We start from the raw sequence: 3414 nt of genomic DNA on the forward strand, positions 1-3414 counted from the left end.
GTCCCCCCCCCCATTCATCACCAGCATCATCCACGGAGAGATCTATGCTCACCATCTTCACTCCCCCAAATCCAGGCAATCTCTTCTCTGCCCTTCCACTTCCTCCACGACAAGCAGCTGCTCAGCCGTCACCACGGGCCATTTTATACTTGACCTTTCCCATGTCCTCCCCAACATCCTTCCCTCCTGGGTCTCCGGCTGCCCGAGGACCTTCGCTCGTTCCTGTTATCAGCATCTCCTCTTCTCCGCCTGCTTGAATTGTGCCATCCCCCAGGCTCTGTCTAGAGTGATCAGCCTCCCCCTCCCAACCCAGCTGCCTACCCCAGCCCCGCCTCGATGCTCGGGGCGGCTTCATTCACACACGGCAGCTCAGCAACCCTGATACCTGTATCACTGCGTGGTCTGGGCCACGTCCCACTTGCTTTCTGCTGCCACGATGAAGCACAGCCCAGCGGGCTCCACATTCTATGGGAAATCCCTGAGCAGGCAAGGGAGCCCCCACTGGACAGAACAGTGAATGAGGGGTCCTGGGGTGGGGGACCCTCACCCTGTGCTCCAGGCCCTGGATCTGGAGATGCTAGCACGATCTCTTGACAAGCATGGATTTGGGGTTCGAATTTGGGATAATACAATACTAGTCTTTACTCTGAAACCAAAGAATCTTGGTATTTTCTCTCAGGTGCATCCTAGGTAGCATCAGGTCACCAGAGACAGCAGACTGGAAAGGTTCACTCCTGATCCTTTTTCCCGATCCTCACCTTCCTTACTTTCTTCTCCTGATGCCAAGTGTTACATACACATGTCTTTCAGCATCTCATTTTTATTTTTTGGTGATCTGACAGTAGATTCCAACTGTGACTCCATTGGGAATAATCCAGTGAGCTTTAAAAAATACTGATCCCCGGATTTGGGACTTCCCTGGCAGTCCAGTGGTTAGGACTCCGTGCTTCCACTGCAAGAAGCATGGGTTCAATTCTTGGTCAGGGAACTAAGATCCCTCACATGCTACACAGTGCAGCAAAAAAAAAAACAAAAACAGAAAACATCGACCCCCGCCCCACTCCTGCCCCCTGAGTTCCGATGGAAGCGGTCTGAGGTGTGGCCCAGGCATTCACAAGTTGAAATGCCCCCTGGGGATTCTACTATATGACCACAGCTGAGAACCACGGTCTGGAGACTGAACAACGGTGGCCCCGCTGTAAGCCGTTTCTTACAAAGTGAAAGTGTGAGTCGCTTCAGTTGTATCCAACTCTTTTCAACCCTAGGGACTGTAGCCCGCCAGGCTCCCCTGTCCGTGGTATTCTCTAGGCATGAATACTGGAGTGGGTAGCCATTCCCTTCTCCGGGGGATCTTCCCCACCCAGGGACTGAACCCGGATTTCCAGCATTGCAGGCAGATTCTTTACCATCTGAGCCATCAAGGTAAGCCATTTCTTAAGGGCTCAGGAAAGCGAGTAAGTATTTGTCTCTGGCTACTTCCATGTCCCATAACAACTGACTTCCTTTCCAGTCCTCTTCCCATAAGGGAAATCCACTCTTCCTAAGAGGTCCTGGGTTTTGCTCTGGGGAGCCACTCACCTCATAGGGCTCCTTGGTGGGCCTGCACCTGTCTATCTGGTAGAGCTGGGTCTTGTAGCAGACGCTGTCCTGGAAGTCAGATTTCTACCGGAGAAGAAAAGAAAAAAAGCCTGGCTTAACTCTTGGAAAATAGGAATGTCTATCAAGCAGTCGTTAATTTTTAAGCCAGTGCTTGGCTGAGAAACGACAGAATGCGGTTGGCAGGGCACTTAAGAGCAGTGCAAAGACTACTCCGTGGGCAGCCCGCAGGAGCGTGGGGAGAGGCAGGACCCAGCTTCCTGGCTCTGCCAGAAAAGGGCTTGGTGGCCCTGGGCACACCACTGCTCCTGCTGCACCTCCGCTCTTTCATCTGTGCGACGAAGGCCACGCTAAGACGTGAGCTCAGGGACCGAATATGTGAGCTGGGGAGGACAACTTAACTTTATGGAACTACTGAATGGGATGCAGGTCTTGCTTATTTAAAAACAGGCCTAAGAACTTCCCTAGTGGCGCAGTGGATAAGAATCCACCCGCCAATGCAGGGGACGTGGGTTCAATCCCCGGTCCAGGAAGATCCCACAAGCTATGGAGCAACTAAACCCCTGCAACCACAACTACTAAAGCTGTGCTCTAGAGCCCGTCCTCTGCGACAAGAGAACCACCACAATGAGAAGCCCGTGTACCTCAGCTAGAGAAAAGCTCGCGTGAAGCGACACGGACCCAGTGCAACCAAAAATAAATTAATTAACCTAAAAAATAAAATCAGGCCTAAAATGGATACATAACAAGGACCTACTATATAGCGCAGGGGACTAACTATATTTGATGTCTTATAAAAACTTACAATGGAAAATAATCTGAAAAAGAATATATATATATACAGGTATAACTGGATCACTTTGCTGTGGACATGAAACTAACACAACACTGTATCAACCAGACTTCAAGTATAAAAAAACAGCCCTAGTTCCTGCTCCCCACCCCAAAAAAAAGTCACAGCAATTCACAATATAGCTTAAAGAAGAAGATACATAACCACACCTAGGATGGTGTAGGGGTACGATTTACGTACAGTCCTCTCTGGCGACAGCTGAAATTAAATGACTGATTAATGTATCAGTCAACAAATATTCCCGGAAGGCCTTTACAGGCTCTCCAAATTAAAATCCATGCATCTAGGCTTTAGAAAGAAGAAGCAAGAATCAAGGGAGAAATGGCAATTAAAGTATAATATTTTACTTTTTAGTTCACTAGTTGCCCTTTCAAAATTATATATGGTTGTTAGTAATTGCTTAATGATATTAATAACTGGAATAGTGCCCTGGGTGCAATTAAATTAGCCTTGCATGGAAATTACTGAGTGGACTAGCTATAGTTATTTGTGGGCAATCAGTTCAGTTCAGTTCAGTTCAATTGCTCAGTCATGTCTGACTCTTTGCGACCCCATGAATCGCAGCATGCCAGGCCTCCCTGTCCATCACCAACTCCCAGAGTTCACTCAAATTCACATCCATATGTCGGTGATGCCACCTAGCCATCTCATCCTCTGTCGTCCCCTTCTCCTCCTGCCTGCAATCCCTCCCAGCATCAGAGTCTTTTCCAATGAGTCAACTCTTCACACGAGGTGGCCAAAGTACTGGAGTTTCAGCTTTAGCATCATTCCTTCCAAAGAAATCCCAGGGCTGATCTCCTTCAGAATGGACTGCTTGGATCTCCTTGCAGTCCAAGGGACTCTCAAGAGTCTTCTCCAACACCACAGTTCAAAAGCATCAATTCTTCGGCGCTCAGCCTTCTTCACAGTCCAACTCTCACATTCATACATGACTACTGGAAAAACCATAGCCTTGACTAGACGGA

At 48.7% G+C, this 3414-nt stretch overlaps 1 protein-coding gene across 1 annotated transcript in view; it reads right to left on the reverse strand.

The window, feature by feature from the left end:
* The window catches only part of HUNK (hormonally up-regulated Neu-associated kinase), a 137473-nt gene that overhangs the window by 19620 nt on the left and 114439 nt on the right, over positions 1-3414 (reverse strand). Inside the window, exon 9 of the mRNA XM_010862334.1 lies at positions 1579-1662. Coding sequence (XP_010860636.1) covers positions 1579-1662 — 84 coding nt within the window. The remainder of the gene's footprint in view (positions 1-1578; positions 1663-3414) is intronic.

This window comes from Bison bison, unplaced genomic scaffold, assembly GCF_000754665.1.
Source record: "Bison bison bison isolate TAMUID 2011002044 unplaced genomic scaffold, Bison_UMD1.0 scf7180017864481, whole genome shotgun sequence".
NCBI lineage: Eukaryota > Metazoa > Chordata > Mammalia > Artiodactyla > Bovidae > Bison > Bison bison.